Below are 15,411 nucleotides of genomic sequence, written 5' to 3'. Positions count from 1 at the left end.
ATAATTTATTGACAACGCTTCGGTAGAGAGTTTGTCTTGTTGAACCATAGGTATACGAAGCCAAGCAAGGGGATCAAGTTTAACATATTCAAGTTTAATAAATTTACAGAAACACAAAACTATGCAACAAATTAAATAGGCTAGCCTATTTAACGTTTTCGACATTACAAGATGTTCTTTTCAGGAATAACATATATATATGCAATTTAACTACATTTAACCAAAATACAATGGTTTATTAAATGTATATTATAAACAGGAAAAAACAAAAACTGCACAGTACTTCTCACTAGCTTAAACTCAACGATACAGGCTCTACGAGAATCAAAGATACGGCAACTGCATCAAAAGGTGTTGAACAGATCACAAGATGTGGTAGAAAGGCAAGGTGCGAAAAAATTATCGATAACGTTTTCGCCCACGCAAACCTGAACACACAACAAATAAATACCAAACATGCGCAGTCGCGCATTAAAACAACAATATATTTTTCTGTTCAATATAACAATTTGTGTGAAAAGCATTGCCAGATAAAGCAGCTCCACTCATTGAAGCTTTGACTAACAACAAATAAGTGCATGCGCATTAACAAAATATTATATTAAAATTAATTTGCGTTCTTCTGGTGACTATTTACTAGGTTACCTCGTGATATTAAAGATGATAACTAGTCAAGGTGGCTAAGTTTTAGCCACCTTGATAAAGTCAGTCGTGCTGACTGACGAAACGTCGGAAATACAAAAGCTAGTTATCATCTTTAACATCACGAGGTAACCTAGTAAATAGTCACCAGAAGAACGCAAATTAATTTTATTACCAAATGCCTGGTGAACAGTCTCTCTCTGTTTTTAAAATAATATATTATTGATTCTGTTCAATAAAACATTTTGCGTGATAAGCATTACCCTACCGGTACCTGCCAAGCTGATATAACCTGCAGACTTTACTAGGAATAGCACCTAAGTGACCGGCGCCACCGTGCTCCGCTCCTACTATCCTGACGCCACAGTGTGTGCGCCTATTTGATCGCGCCTAACTGTCTGCCCAGAATAACGACACCAGTACTAAAAGCCATATTAAAAACTAATCCAATACTAAGCGCTGGTTGGGTCAGCTTAAGAAGGGCCTATTTTGATTACAGGTGTACTGTTAAGACTTAGTTAGAGCATTCTAGACACAATACAATGGTTGGTGCTATGCACTGCATAGTATGCAGGGTAGGGTGGAGTGAAAAAATTTTTTTTTTCAAATCAAAAAATCAGATTTACCAAAAGTGGCGTATGAACTTAAAACCAACTTCTGAGAAGGTTTTGGGTTTGTGCCACCTACACCCAGGTGGCCCATAATTTTTAAAGGTCATCCGAGGGTCAAATTTTATGAAAATCCCATAACTTGGATTCAACCGGTTAAGCTAGAATGTTGGTTCTTGGCTTAAAACGTTCAGAAGGTCCATGTTTATATCTGTTATATAGCAACTTTTGTCTCTATTTCTACTACATAAGCCAGAATTTTCCAAAATAAAGTTTTTGCCTTATTCTCATGAAAAACGTAGCATCCATCATCATGTTCGATTTTCAAATGGAATCTTTAACTATATGTACAATATTGTAATAGCAATGATCAATGATCATCCCTCCCTTTCCTTTGCCATTGCACCATGTGATTTCTATGGAACTACACTGCTCATTGGTGCTTAGTCATCCATGACATTCTGCTAGGTGCACATGGCTCAGTGCAGTTTGCAGTAACCTAGTGTAGGCGTTACATGAAGAGCATTATGTGATCGTAGGTAAACCCGGTTCTTTTTACTTCTCACATGTAGCTCCAGAAGAGGGAACTGGTGTGTCATTAAGGGCACATCATTGCAAAAGGTGTTAAAGGTTGTTGGTTCTGATGGAACAGCTTCAATGGCAGGTATCAAAAGTGGCTGTATAGCATCCCTAGAAGCTTTACTAGGACGTCCATTGCAATGGGTTGTATGCTTGCTGCATTTAAATGAGCTTCCACTAAGGCACATTTTCCAACAACTGGAAGGTCATACAGCAGGTCTGGATTCATTCTCAGGACCTCTGGGTAAAAAGTTACATGGTGCAGTTTCTGAATGGAGCGTGGTAAAGTTCAAGGCTGTTCCTAACCCAAAATTTCCTGTCATCCCGAATGACGTAATTGATGATTTAAGCAGTGACCAATATTATACGTATCGAATAAGCTTCGCTGTCATGTTGGGATGTGTAGATACTAACCCTTGAGCTGTTAGAAGTTGGTGGATTATGTCACTCACGTTGGTTAACACTCGAGTGCCGTATACTGCGTTTTTATGGGGTCTGCTACTATTCGGCGAGTCCGATTCGGCTAATCCGATTCGGCGAGTTCCCTATTCGGCGAGTGCCCTATTCAGCGAGTTTTTAAAATTTTATTTTTGAAAGGGAATTATCGGGTACCCTAGCCTAATTATAATTGCCGTTTTTACATCGTTAAACATTGAAATCGTGCAGAAAGGAATAAAATGTTTGAACTATTAAATTAAAATTCGTTATGTCAGTTCAGTTGAGTTGTTTTTATTTGTGACCATCATATGAAAAACAATACACGTCAACATAGCAAAGGTAGAAGCGAAAAAACGCGAACGTTAAAACGTGCTTGAATTCGTCATGTCAGTTCAGTTGTTTTTATTTTTGATCATGATATCAAAAACAATTCACGTCAACATAGCAAAGGTGTAGAAAAAGGTAGAAGCGACAAAGCGCGAACGTTAAAACGTGCTTGTGACCAAAGTAAGTTATTGAGTTAAAAGAAATTTGGCACGGTCGCAACACCTTCAGAAAAATTTAAAAAATGAAGGGAAAATAAAAAAAGAAAATGTTACAAAAAAAAATCATATTTAGGGGTGTTCAATTTCGATTTTCGATTCGATTTCGATTAAGGTGATATTCGAAATTCGTTTTTCGTATGGGACATATTCGAAATTATAGCCGCCCTTTCGGCTGAACGCGTTGAAAGTAACGCGAGTGGCGCGAACGGCCAGTCCTGCACCAGGGATGCCAGGTTGGCATTTTTAATGCCAAATTTCACAAATTTCTCTCAAGAATGAAGATAGCTAGGTTGTGCAATGGCAGAAAGTGTAGGCTGAGCTTTGTCGCAGTTTTATCCATTTTTTACCGAATCCATAGGCGCCTAAGCCGTGGGGCAGGGCGTAGCCAGACCGCAGAACAAGGGGGGCAATTTTTTTAGAGGGGGGGGGCCGAAAAAATTTAAATGGGCAAAATCATTATAATTGTAGCTGTTGCTTGAGAATGCTGAGATTTTGCCAAGGGGGGGGGGGGGGGCGAGGCCCCCCTGGCTACGGGCCTGAGTGAGGACCAGGCCCCCACACATATTTCTGTGTGGGGGCAGCTTTTTATGCTGTATTGATACATAAATTAATAGATGAACTAGCGATCGGCAGCAGGAAAACACTTTTTCAATGCAAACTGCAACAGTTTTGCGATAATCACTAGAACGAGTTGCGACTTGCGATGCTACAATCCAACACCAGACAACAAAATCTGTCATATTTACATTGATTTAATGTCTGCAGACGTTGAATCAATATAAAAATGACTGATTTTGCTGCCTGGGACATAGCAAAAATCTACCATTTTGTGTCGATTCAATGTCATCAGATGTTGAATGCACCAAAAACATCATAATTTGCTACGTAGACGGAGCGTGCGTTTAGCTTTATGCCCTTGCAAACATACTCGATGTCGCTTTCGAGTCGAAACCTCTGCACTCTGCAGTGAAATGTCGCGGCAGTGAATCACTAGCTGTGAAAATGAACTTGAAGTGTTTGGGAACCCAGCGACCTCGGCTCCAGCGGAGCAATCGTTTTCAAAAGCTGGCCTGACCGTCACGAAGCTGAGATCCCGACTGACCTGTGACCATGTCGATCAGCTTGTGTTCATAAACACCAACATGGGCCTGGAGCTGTAGACGTTATTTTGTGTTCTTTTTTCGCAATTTTTTATCGCTTTTTTTCGTGTTTTCTAGCAAATTTTCATGTCGTTTCTTTCAATAAAATCACATTTTGCAGTGTGGTGAATAGTTGTGATATTCGAAATCGAAATTCGGAAATCGAAAATAAATTGAATTTCGAATATTCAAATAATCGAAATTGAACACCCCTAATCATATTTAATGTCTATAAATTAGTACTTTTGAATAGTTAAAATGATTAGTTTGGATCAACAAATGTGTGGCCTACAGCTTGGATTGAAAGGAAATTATCGGGTACCGTAGCCTAGTTATCCCAACCAGTAGAAATTGCTGTTTTTACATCGTTTTAACATCGCTAAACGTTGAAATCGAGTAGAAAAGAGAACTTTGCTGACTAGGATACGTTGAAACTGGGAAACATTCACAGAAGCCCTTCGATTTGTTCCAAGAACCCATTTAGCCTAACAGTTCATTTGTACATTGATTCAATGTCTGAATACATCATCTTAAAAATGCATAATCTTAAAAATGCAACGTAACGAAGGGCTTCTGTGAATGTTTCTCAGTTTCAACGCAGGCCTTAAAACTCGTGTTTTTTTCCGGCAGCCATCGTGGCCTACCGAGAGCTCCTTCTCGGCGGCCAAATCTGCGTGCTTGGAGGCCAAAATACAATAACGATAGCACAAGTAAATAGCATTAAACTTGTAACAATGCTAAAGTGATCACTTAGGGTTGTTGATGTCTGGGCGACGTCCTGCAATAGCATCGTTGTACCACGCATTAAATGCTTTATCGGGATTGTAATCCGTATTGCGGGACCATCTAACGACCCTAAATTGTTTTAACTGCTCGCAGCTCAGTAAATTGTTTCAACTGCATACCGCCTTTCATAAAACCTGACCATTTATTCCGTTATGATGTCACCATTGAGGGTGTGAAGTCACTAACCCACAGCGTTCTCAACTATGAAGACACGTGTTTTACCCACGGATGTCAACTAACCTAGTTCTCCTTTTTAACAACGATTCAATGTCCGACAACATTGAATCGATATAAAAACGACAATATTGCCAGCCGATGTAAATTATCACTTCGGATCAACACATTGTGAAAATAAACTTTGGGAATTGCAAACAAGACTTACAGCGCTGGTGATCCCAGCTGGATATATTTAATACAACAGTAGTGACTATGATGCGCTGACCTAATTCTGCGTCACTCTTTGATACTACATATTTTCGACATTTAATCCACAATCATTCTATTGCAAAATTAAATAATTGGCTAGAAGAAACCGGCGATCAAACTTGGCCGACGGAGGAGGTAGCACAGGCGGTCATTCAAGCACTACTACTTAGCGGCCATGGCCGCGATGGCCGCCGGCTGCTTTAAGGCTTGCAACATATCCTAGTCATCAAAGTTCTTTTTTTTACACGATTTTAACGTTTAGTGACGTTAAAACGATAGACCACACATTTGGTTAGCCTTCTCATTCTGTTACTGCAATGTAAAAATGAACTGTTAGGCTAACTGGGTTCTTGGAACAAATTTTTGCTGGTAGGGATAACTAGGCTACGGTACCCGATAATTTCCTTTCAATCCAAGCTGTAGGCCACACATTTGTTGATCCAAACTAATCATTTTAACTATTCAAAAGTACTAACTTATAGATATAAACATGATTTTTTTTTTGTAACATTTTCTTTTTTTTATTTTCCCTTCACATCTTAAATTTTTCTGAAGGTGTTGCAACCGTGCCAAATTTCTTTTAACTCAATAACTTACTTCGGTCACAAGCACGTTTTAACGTTCGCGCTTTGTCGCTTTTACCTTAAAAACAACTGAACTGACATGACGAATTCAAGCACGTTTTAGCGTTGGCGTTTTGTCGCTTCTATCTTTGCTATGTTGACGTGTATTGTTTTTGATATGATGGTCAGAAATAAAAACAACTGAACCGACATGACAAATTTTAATTTAATAGTTCAAACATTTTTATTCTTTTCTGCACGTTCAGCGACGTTAAAACGATGTGAAAACAGTTAGGCTACGGTACCCGATAATTCCCTTTCAAAAATAAAATTTCAAAAACTCGCCGAATAAGGCACTCGCCGAAAAAGGCTCTCGCTGAATAGGGAACTCGCCGAATCGGATTAGCCGAATCGGACTCGCCGAAACAGGCCATTCCGGTTTTTATGTGTCTCAAGAAAATGCATCGATAACATTGTGCACTATGGTCAGGGTTGGTTGATTTAAATCATTGATTTAAATCATGATTTAAATCAAACAATAAAAATCAAAAAAATCAATTAAAAAAATCGAATGATTTTTTTATTTGCTAAAATAAAAATAAATACATCAACAAACGTTTCACTGCTTCTCTGTAATACAAAAGTTATATTTAAACACTTAAGGCTATAGGCTATGCATGTTTTGAAAGGCAGCTTAGTTTACTTGGCAGTTCACAAACAATGTTGTTCACTAAACATAGTTTTTGAGTGAGTTTTTTCCGCTTTTGGTCTGGTTCAATTAGAAGTTCGAAATCGATTGGGCACCGCAAAAGCTGGCGAGCTTGTATTTATGTACAAACTTTTCAATGCAAAATAAACTGCGATTGTGTGTCATCTGAACTTTTATTGTTTTAGTATGGTACGTCGGTAACATAATTATATTACACAGTTAAACTTTCTTTGCAAAAAGTCTGGTTGTAGGTTATGCAATCAGTTGAGCAAAAAAGCAAAGTGATGTGCGCTCAAACGTAAGGAAAGATCTTAGTGTAGTGAGATGACAGATTGACAGTCTGAGACGTACCTCAATCTCGATATGCACATTATGATTTAGTATAAAGCAACATATCACACCTACTTAACAATATGTGCAATAGACAGGCTAACCTACAATATGATAATAAAAATGATTAAACACTTGCAAAGCAAAGCCTTTCAATCAATCAAGGGGTTAAAAATAATTCTGCTATCTTACTAAAATGATCTCTTCCCCCAAGTAGACTCGACGCTTTTTTATCTAAAAAAATCAAAAAAATCTGATTTAAATCAAAAAAATCCGATTTAAATCAAAAAAATCCGATTTTTTTGAAAAAATCATGATTTTTTCCAACCCTGACTATGGTGGAGTTTTTACTCAAAGTCTATTTCCCTAGCTGTTTCCAAATCAAGCTCAAGAGCAAGATTACTGATGGACCAATAAATTTCTACAGTATTGTTGATCGTGTGGTAAAGTTCCCAAAGAAAAATGTACGAGATATTGCATTGAAAGTTCTTCAAAGAAATGCATATTTTGCGCACCATGAAAATGTTTTGTTGGCAATGCTGGCCGATGACGATGAAAGCGTTTGCGGGCTTGGGGTTAATAAGGTGCTTAGCATGCGACGAGCAGCAAGACAGTATGTCATTGAAAATGAGGCATTTGATTGTGTTGATGATGGCAGCGACCTTCAAGAATTGGCAACCACTGAAGAGTTTGGTCACAGTTCATACCAAAAAGTCCGAAAGTTTCAAATTCCAAAAATTAATCCAACTGCTAAAGTATAATATATTATAAAATATCTAGTTTGAATCTGAAAGCCATGCATGAGCCACCTGCATTACAACATTTGAAGAATGAAGATATTGAAGATTTTAGACAGAACAAGTTAAAATTCTAGCACCCATGTCACAACCAAGCCAAGGCACATTAAGTTGGTAACCAAAGCTTCATCAGCTGTTGCCGGATTTGAAAGAAGGGACGGTCATACACGTCAGAAAATAAGATTGCAAAAACTCATGAAGAGATTCAATACAAAGCAACAGTTTGCTACATAACCAAATTCTTAATTTAGTGTTTAATTAATAAACAATCAAGCATGCATTTTCATAGGAGTGATGTTTAGAATAAGCTTAAATTGTTGGGAACCAGTATCAGCAAAACAACAGCAATAAGCATGAGCAGTGACATAAGGGTATGCAAAATTGACCTACGACGGTACTACAGAGAACCAGCAGGAGTCAAAATAACAACCTGATCTATTATTTATATATTAGGTTCAACCTTAATAAAACATTGTTTTATTAGATAACATGACAACTCGTTCTTCCACCACTATATGATACTAATTTCTAGTTAGGTCTAATGGCCTATGCTTCCAGGTTCCGATTAGAAACAATATTCAAAATAAAAAAACAAGCCATACCTCAGCTCTATTTTCTTCAAAACTTTTTCAACTTCAACTTTGCAAAATACGACCTGCATAACAGATTTTATATCATATAATAAATACAAGAGAAGACAAGGTTTTATAACATATTTTGTTTCATGAATGCAGGTCACACATAAGTCACATTATCGAATTCAAGTTTTACGCAGTGCTTTCAAACTTTTTGATACTGCTGTTGTACTTTTACAAAGATTTATATACAGTAATAATAGTAGAATAGAGTTGAATGAATAATGAGTTGGATTACAGTAGATAAGTAGAATTAGGTGTTCCCTTGTTTGGAATTAAAAATTTTTTCGCTGCAAACAACATTACATAGCCTACTAGCTGATAAAATTAGCCGCCCCGATAGCTCAATTGGTTAGCGCGTCACTTCTGGAACGAAGAAGCTTCAAGATCAAGCGGCGCTGATTCGACTCTCGGGGTGTGCACTTGAGCAACACACGTTAAGGACTGCTCTCCATTCAGCGGCATCTAATGGATGGAATAGTTCAGCAACAAGACTTCAACAATCGGAAACTTCACTATGTCAATCTCGGTGACCGGGCCTGCGTCAGTGATTCAAAGCCTCTACAAATATGTGAAACTGCCAGGATTAAGCTCTGCAAGAAGCTTTCCCAGTTCGAGGATAAAGATTCAATCAATCAATCATTTCAAAAAGCACAAAATGATAAATTATTACTTAGCCTATAAATTAGATATAAATAACAATATAGACACCAGTACTAAACATATATAGGCTACATTTTATAGCCTACACTTGTCATGAAACATTTGCAACTCCATTGTAGCATGGAAACACAGAAAACGTTTCCTAAAAGAGGGTGGCTAATGCTACTGTAAATCTGTACTCCAGTAGCCTACATGCTTTTGTGATAAGGTTTGGGCATAAAAACTGGTTGCGAATTCCAAACTGAGCATGTTTGTTGAGCATGACAGCAATAGCTCTAGAGTATTGCCTTCTTGAAAGTATTTCCAATAGACAGATTTTAACAAATTTAAATTCACACTGCAAATCTGCACCTAATCAAAAGACACCAACAATAAAGGCTGTAGCTATATTTACACTATATAGTGTAATAATAGCCTCAATAGTGTTGCCAGATAAGGAATTCTGCCCTAATTTGAGAAAAGTTTAAAGCTGTTGAAAACAAATAGGCTACTTGTATTTTGGAAATTTTTTTAGTCCTGGGAAGATCAAAACCCTAATCTTATTCCTAACTCTAACCCTTACCTTAACTCTTCCTAACTTTAATCCTAACTCTGGCAACACCTGATTGTGGAAAAATAGCCACTTCCAACAATAAAAATCATAAAAATAATATGTTACCTTTAAATCTTTAAAATCCTGGGAAACCCTTTCTTTCACAAATTGATTGAAAGCCATTTCAGCTTCTTTCTTAAGAACTGCAAAGTTCTTTGTGTTTTTGATTGACGTCACTTTTACCAACTTGATATCATCAAACTTAAGCTTGGATCCTTGAATCATGATAGTATCAAATTTTTTCCTTAACCTTGCAAGCATATTACCCGATTCCAAATCATCTAGAAGATCTAATCCAGCATTTTTGTTTTGAACCAAAACATCCAACAAAATTGATGACTCTGCAATTGCTGCAATGACTTGTTGTGGCCTAGTTACTATAGTTGATGCAATGTCCCGAAGCACATCAGGATTTTGAGTGGCCAGTTTGTATACAGTGAATGTTAGTCCTGTGGCAACAACTAAACTTCCATCTATTCGCAAATGAAATCCTCCTATTTCTAAGTCCATCGCACCGAACATATCACGCAAACTCCGAAAAATGTTTGCTGCATCACCATCGTTTGCCATACTTTATGACAATAACAAGATACAAAGTTTATCAGTGCATCAAATGTTGTTACAACATAGCTCCAATGAGAGATTCATCTCCAGGTTTCAGTTAGTTACTTGAATAGTGCTGTTTTGTAAAACCCACAACACTGTTTGGTGCAAGTATAGAATTTGCCACCCTGGTCAACATGACGTCACAAAACGGACGCAACTATTAATGGAAGGGTGAAAAAAAGGAAGGTAAAAAGCGGCGGAATGGAGGTGATAAGGCGGAATGGATATGGATTTTTTGACAATTTTACTGTGTTTTTACAATAAAAACATTAAACCAACGTCGAGTGTTGAATATAACTACCTAGAATTCAAACGCAGCCGCTGGGCGACCCTTTTTTCCAATGCATTGTAAAAGCGAATCGATCCTTATTCAGAATAAGCCACCCCCTGTTTGCTGTGATCGGTAAATAGTGCTTCCACTAAACTTGCTGTAGTTTTCTCGTTTCTTCTCGGATTTAACAACTTTGCCATCGTTGGAAAGCACGATCATACATCTACACGAATCAATTAAACAGTAGCACAAAATAAGTACTAACTTTATCTTGTGATAACTTAAACTTTACCAACTTGTAACGATTCTCAGCAACTTAATCTTTGCCATAAAATCATTAAATTTTGACAAATTAAAAGAGTATGTCTTGCTTTATGCACCTGGAAAGTTTCAGGTTTATATCTTATCTACAAAACTTACAATCGTCGTTCAAACGTAGCCGCTCGACGACACTTTTTTCCAATGCATTGTAAAGGCGAATCGATCCTTATTCAGTATACGCCCACCCCCTGTTTGCAGTGATCGGTAAATAGTGCTTCCACTAAACTTGCTGTAGTTTTCTCGTTTCTACTCGGATTTTAACAATTTTGCCATCGTTGGAAAGCACAATCATACATCTACACGAATCAATTAGCTACAAATCCAAAACAAACACCATCTTTTTCTTGTGATAACTTAAACTTCACCAATTTTTACCAATTCTCAGCAATTTAATTTATACAATAAAATTATTAAACTTTTGCAAATTAAAAGAGTATGTCTTGCTTTATGCACATGAAAAGTTTCAGATTTATATCTCATCTACCAAACGAGCAATCGTTGTTCCAACTTAACAGTTCAGCGAAACTTTTTTCCAATGTATTTTTTTTTTTTTTTTTTTTTAATAGATACGAATTTGTGGAGAATTTTATTTTAAAATTCATTTAAAAGCTTTTTAATCGAAGAGACCGAATCCCATGTCATAACATACCAGAAAGCAAAGATACTGTAGTGTGTGAGAAGCACTGGCCCAAAGATTGTGAAAAAGTTATGTGCTACGGTAAATTAAGGCCAGCTTCACATCCATCAGTTTTCAATTGTATTCCAAAAAGTCTTGTTCCTAATAATGTTAGTAAAAAAAGAGTTACTCAGAGGGCTTCAAGTAGTAAAAGAAGCTTTGTTGCTGATGAAATAGACCAGTATCACAAAACAGACACAATTGCTAGTTTTGATGCAGATACACTGACAAAAAAGCTAAACGCTACATCATTTCAATCCGCAGTAATTTCATTTGTTAAGGAAACAAGCATTGTGATACAGTCAACCAATTTCAGTTGTGGAATCCCATTATTTTTTATAACTTTGCACAACAATTTTAAGTTTGATTGTTACCATCTTGGAATTAAATGCTTCATCCCCTCATTAGCCAAAAATAGAATTGTTAAAATGAACAAGTGGTCAGTTATAGAAGAAGCAGTTAATTATCTTTCTAAAGCAGACAAAAGTCATCACAGTCAAGTGCTAGATGATTACAGAGAAGCAATGTCTTCCACATGTTCAGTTGGAAGCAAAGTTTATTCTCCAGCAACATTGATTCAAGCTTTTCAATATTTTACTTGTTCCAGAGCAGCATATGAGCTATTTCGAAAGGATCATCAACTTCCCAGTCTAAAAACTCTTACTAGAATTACATCAAAAGTTAATAACATGGAAGGTTTTAACTTCTTAAAAACTATTTTGGATACATTGCAGAGTCGCCAGAAACAAGTAATTCTTTTGATAGATGAAATATATGTCAAGCCTAGTATGTCTTACCACGGAGGAAAAATTTTTGGGAAAGCTCAAAATAATCCTAAACAACTAGCCACCACTGTTCTAGCAGTTATGATTAAGTGTCTTTTTGGCGGTCCAGAATTCTTATTAAAAATGATACCAGTTCATCGTTTAACAGCAGACTTTCAATATGATCAAATCATCATCATTATCGATAAACTTGAGCAGTGCGGTTCACGTATTGTTGCTATAATCTGTGATGGAAACCAAGTCAATAGGTCTTTTTTCAAACATTTTGAAACAATTTCAAACAAACCTTGGTTGACAAAACACAAAAATATTTTTCTTCTGTTTGATTATGTCCACTTGCTGAAATGCATAAGAAATAATTGGCTTTCTGAAAAGTGTGGTGAAATTGTATACCAAGATGAAGATGATCAACAACAAATTGCTCGCTGGTCTGACTTAAAGCATTTACTTCAGGCAGAAGAATCTTCCATGCTAAAACAGTCAAAGCTTGACTTTGTTGCTGTGCATCCTAAACCTATAGAGCGTCAAAATGTTAAGACATGCTTACGTGTATTTTGTGATGAAACAGTCACTGCATTGCAAACTCACACAGCCCTTGACTCTATTGATACTGTAGGAACGGTTAAGTTCATAAAAATGTTTCTTCAGTTTTGGAAGATTGTCAATGTGAAAGGGTTAGGAGCTAATTTGCGCTTTAAGGATCCAGTCAGAGATGTTGTAAGATCTGCCAATGACATTCAGTTGAAGATTTTAACACAGTTGGCTAATTCAGTTAAATGTATGGGTAGCGCTCAAAGAAAACGTGTACAACAGTTGTCCAGTTTAACAACCTCAGCTTTTCATCATACTTGCTTAGGTCTAGTTGATCTTGCTCAAAGCCTTTTATCAGCTGATCATGAGTTTGTTATTTTCAGTGAGTTTTCAACTGATCCTCTTGAGAAATCATTTGGCAAGCTGAGGCAAGGTTGTGGGGGAACATATTTCATAAACGTTCAGCAGGTCTCCGAAAAACTGTCAATAAGCAAGGCCAAGCTTGCTTTGCAGCAGGGAATTGACATTTCTTCTGTATGTGTACCAGCAGGACATGTTTGCAATCTATGCTCATACAGAATGGTTTTATCAGAAGTGGAAGTGTTTGAGAGATTGCCAAGTATAGAAAAAAATTTATCATTTGATGAATTGCAAGCCATTGTGTATGTAGCTGGATATGTTACAAGGAAAGAGGAAATTTGTAGTGACGACACTTTCTTTTACTATGAAAAATTTGGCTCTTATACCCAGTACTTGAATCGGGGAGGATTAAATGTACCAAACGATGCAACATGTCAGTGGTGTGCTTTTTGCTATGGCTTATTTTTGGTTGTAAAATTAAATGTTTGCCAAAAGTCACTTAGCTCAATTTTTCAGTAGTAGGCAGGCCTCGGGCCCCTTGGTTTTGGGGGCCCCCAATTTTTTTTACATTAATACCGTAGGCGTGAAACTTGTTGTGCCAGTGTGTGCACAGTTGTTATTTTTGAGTAGGCCTAACGATTTCAAATTGTGTAATGATTCACACATCTCAGTAGCCTATAGCGATACAGTTCACTTTCCCATACAAGAGCATAAAAAATGAAAGTCGAATCAAAGGTGATTTTTGTGCCAGTAGCTATGTCAATTTTCTACTGATGATATTCAGTTAAAATAAAAGCAAAACATGTAAAACGTTGCACATAGCCGCAGTGCTGTGTCAAAGAGGGGGGGGGGGGCGGGCCCACCGTCTCAGGGGGCCCACAAGTAATAGACTTTTGCGTGTCAGTGTCAACATGTTTTTTAGCTGCTAAAGTTTATTGCGTGTACTTCCATTGAGAAAATAATTTAGGTCCGGTACCAATGAGATGCTGGGCCTGGACCCTTATACCAAAATATCTCTAAAATTACCACATTATCTTGAAGAAAAGTTAAAATAGGCTGCGACAACATTAGTAAAATCATTTGTATTTGAAACAAAACAGGTTGGTTGCAATTGAATACTTGAAATCTAGAAGGGCCCAATTACCGCAAAGGTGTGTTTAAGATAAATGTGAAATGTGATGTAGTTATTTTGTGATGGAATTTCAGGGGACCCACAGGTAATAGACATTTGCGTTTCAGTAACAATGTGTTTTTAACTGCTGTGTGTAGTTTACTGCGTGTAGCCTACTTGTTCATTGAGAAGGTAATTTAGGTCAGGTACCAATGAGATGCTGGGCCCTTATACCAAAACATCTCTAAAAACACTATATTATCTTGGAGAAAAGTTAAAATACGACAACATTAGTTAAATCATCTGAATTTGAAATAATTGCAATAAAACAAGTTGGTTGTAATTGAATACTTGAAATCAAGAAGGGCCCAATTCCCACAAAGGTGTGTTTAAGATAAATGTGTTTTAATTATTGTGGTTGTTTATTTTTTCGTATTTTGTGGTGGAACTTTGTAATTGGCAACTGTTGAACTGAAACCGCTTTATACACTGGTAGGGTCACCATACTTTGTGTGCTACTGTTAAAAGTTAAACCACGAAGTAAACAGCTCATTTTAAAATGATTGTCATAAACGGGCAAATTATAAGACATTTGCATAACTTAATTGCAATGCTTTGTCCAAATTTGGCAAAAGCATAGATTGAAACCTTTCTTTAGCATGAGGTGAAAGCGTTCATGTTTTGTAGGTTAGCTTCTCTTTAGCATAAACTTTAAGAGTCAGGTACGATTATTTTGGAGTCTGCCAATAACTAAACAAGACATATGAAATACTTTTTGTAATATTATATTTATACTGGACTAGCTGAAAGTTTGTTTGATGTATTGGCATCCCTTTTAACAATAAAATGTTTGTTCTACATCTACCGGTATAATTTCTAAGGTAAAAGTCTTTTTTGAAGTGTCATAAGCTGCATTAAGGCTGTTGCACTTTTAGCTTAACATTTTGGTATTACAGGGTGTTTTGTTTTCTTAAGCTTAACTTCAAAGTGAATGTTACTGGCTTACAACTGGTAGTCTAGTTCTAGAATGGTGTAACCTTGCTATGTACCAAGATTTCACTCAGCATTTCATAAAGAAGATGTCTTGTTTGAACTAGCAACATTCTTGCTTTGAACATTTCAGATAAACAAAACTCTCAAAGAGGAATTCTTTGAAATGGCTTGTCATGGAGGTTTGTCAGACAGAACCAAGCAAACTTTGCTTTGCCATTATTGCAATTGGAGTACATTTGTTTACTATGATTACCAATGGTGCAGACATGCTGCAAAAGTTTTGCAGATGTTCCAAACAAGGGAAT

General features: G+C 36.8%; 2 protein-coding genes across 3 annotated transcripts in view; one reads left to right on the top strand and one right to left on the bottom strand.

Moving 5' to 3' along the window:
- The window catches only part of LOC145778472 (uncharacterized), a 37,435-nt gene extending 27,249 nt beyond the window's left edge, over positions 1-10,186 (bottom strand). For both annotated transcript variants that reach the window (XM_082589956.1, XM_082589964.1), the window contains exons 1-2: positions 9,519-10,186; positions 8,165-8,217 (exon numbers count right to left, since the gene is read on the bottom strand). In XM_082589956.1, coding sequence (XP_082446082.1) covers positions 8,165-8,217; positions 9,519-10,022 — 557 coding nt within the window. In that variant the 5' untranslated portion in view covers positions 10,023-10,186. The remainder of the gene's footprint in view (positions 1-8,164; positions 8,218-9,518) is intronic.
- A 35-nt stretch (positions 10,187-10,221) lies between these two features.
- On the top strand, positions 10,222-13,521 carry LOC145788203 (uncharacterized). Its single transcript, XM_082599901.1, has 2 exons — positions 10,222-10,229; positions 11,274-13,521. The coding sequence occupies exons 1-2, from the start codon at positions 10,222-10,224 to the stop codon at positions 13,519-13,521; spliced, it is 2,256 nt and encodes a 751-aa protein (XP_082456027.1).
- Positions 13,522-15,411: the final 1,890 nt, after the last annotated feature.

The sequence above is a fragment of the Aplidium turbinatum genome, chromosome 1 (assembly GCF_918807975.1).
Source record: "Aplidium turbinatum chromosome 1, kaAplTurb1.1, whole genome shotgun sequence".
Lineage (NCBI taxonomy): Eukaryota > Metazoa > Chordata > Ascidiacea > Aplousobranchia > Polyclinidae > Aplidium > Aplidium turbinatum.
The sequence above is the reverse complement of the archived record's forward strand: the minus strand, read 5'-3'. Positions and strand labels throughout refer to the sequence as shown.